The following is a 1,511-nucleotide window of genomic DNA, read 5'->3' on the forward strand; positions in this document are numbered from 1 at the left end:
AAAACATGGGAGTGTGAACATCCCTGATTTGAGAAAAGTGAAAGCCCAGAGAAACTCCAAACAGAATGAAGTGACAGATCATCTCCCCTCAGTCTCCACTCATCATCTTGCCTCAGGGAACTCACTCTGTTCTACCAGAGGATAGCAGAAATGCTGAGAGTTTCTGATATCAAAAAATACCAGGAGAGACATGGGGGGAGCTTAAAAAGAAAACCTCAAAACTCCTAAACACAAAACTGTGTCCTGGTGTGTTACAGAGGAAAGTGTGTGAGAAATGGCTTTGATTTCTTCTCTAACTCTTCACTGTCTTTTTCTTTATGAACAGGTCCTCATGCCCAGCCACAGCAAATGTCCAACAGCAGCTCCATCAGCCACTTCCTGCTGCTGGCATTGGCAGACACGCGGCAGCTGCAGCTCCTGCACTTCTGCCTCTTCCTGGGCATCTCCCTGGCTGCCCTCCTGGGCAACATCCTCATCATCAGTGCCATAGCCTGCAGCCACCACCTGCACAGCCCCATGTTCTTCTTCCTGCTCAACCTGGCCCTCACTGACCTGGGCTCCATCTGCACCACTGTGCCCAAAGCCATGCACAATTCCCTCTGGGACACCAGGACCATCTCCTATGCAGGATGTGCTGCACAAGTATTTTTTTTTGTGTTCTTCATCTCAGCAGAGTATTTCCTCCTGACCATCATGTGCTACGACCGCTACGTGTCCATCTGCAAACCCCTGCACTACGAGACCCTCCTGGGCAGCAGAGCTTGTGCCCACATGGCAGCAGCTGCCTGGGCCAGTGGCTTTCTCTATTCACTGCTGCATGCAGCCAATACATTTTCTCTACCCCTGTGCCATGGCAATGCCCTGGACCAGTTCTTCTGTGAAATCCCACCAATCCTCAAGCTCTCCTGCTCCAATTCCTACACTAGAGAACTTGGGCTCATTGCAGTCAGTGTCTGTTTCCTACTTGGCTGTTTTGTGTTCATTGTTTTCTCCTATGTGCAGATCTTCAGGGCTGTGCTGAGGATCCCCTCTGAGCAGGGACGGCACAAAGCCTTTTCCACCTGCCTCCCTCACCTGGCTGTGCTCTCCTTAGTTATCAGCACTGTCATGTTTGCTTACCTGAAGCCCCCCTCTATCTCCTCCCCATCCCTGGATCTGGCGGTGTCAGTTCTGTACTCAGTGGTGCCTCCAGCCCTGAACCCCCTCATCTACAGCCTGAGGAACCAGGAGCTCAAGGCTGCAGTGTGGACACTGATTACTGGATGGTTTCAGAAATATTAAACGGCTAGCCGATTTTTGCAAATCACTTGTAATAAAAGTCATCTTTGATACGTTTCATTAGTGTTTTTACCTTGTTTATCATTTTTATTACTGTCCACAAAGAAATGCCATCATTTGTTTCATTTCTCATTTTGTTTCTTGCTCCATCTTCCCTGTGCCCACACACTGTGTCAATGAGGGGCTGTGCTCTTTGTGGTTTTAAAAGAAGTAAAGGGTCTCCCAGCAAAGTT

The 1,511-nt window shown here is 49.0% G+C and overlaps 1 protein-coding gene across 1 annotated transcript; it reads left to right on the forward strand.

Annotated features, from left to right (window-relative positions):
- The first annotated feature begins 327 nt into the window (after positions 1–327).
- LOC131590713 (olfactory receptor 14J1-like) lies at positions 328–1,281 on the forward strand. Its single transcript, XM_058860981.1, has one exon. It carries the CDS (start codon positions 349–351, stop codon positions 1,279–1,281), a length of 933 nt encoding a protein of 310 aa, XP_058716964.1. The 5' UTR covers positions 328–348.
- The last annotated feature ends 230 nt before the right edge of the window (positions 1,282–1,511 follow it).

This window comes from Poecile atricapillus, chromosome 34 (assembly GCF_030490865.1).
Source record: "Poecile atricapillus isolate bPoeAtr1 chromosome 34, bPoeAtr1.hap1, whole genome shotgun sequence".
Lineage (NCBI taxonomy): Eukaryota > Metazoa > Chordata > Aves > Passeriformes > Paridae > Poecile > Poecile atricapillus.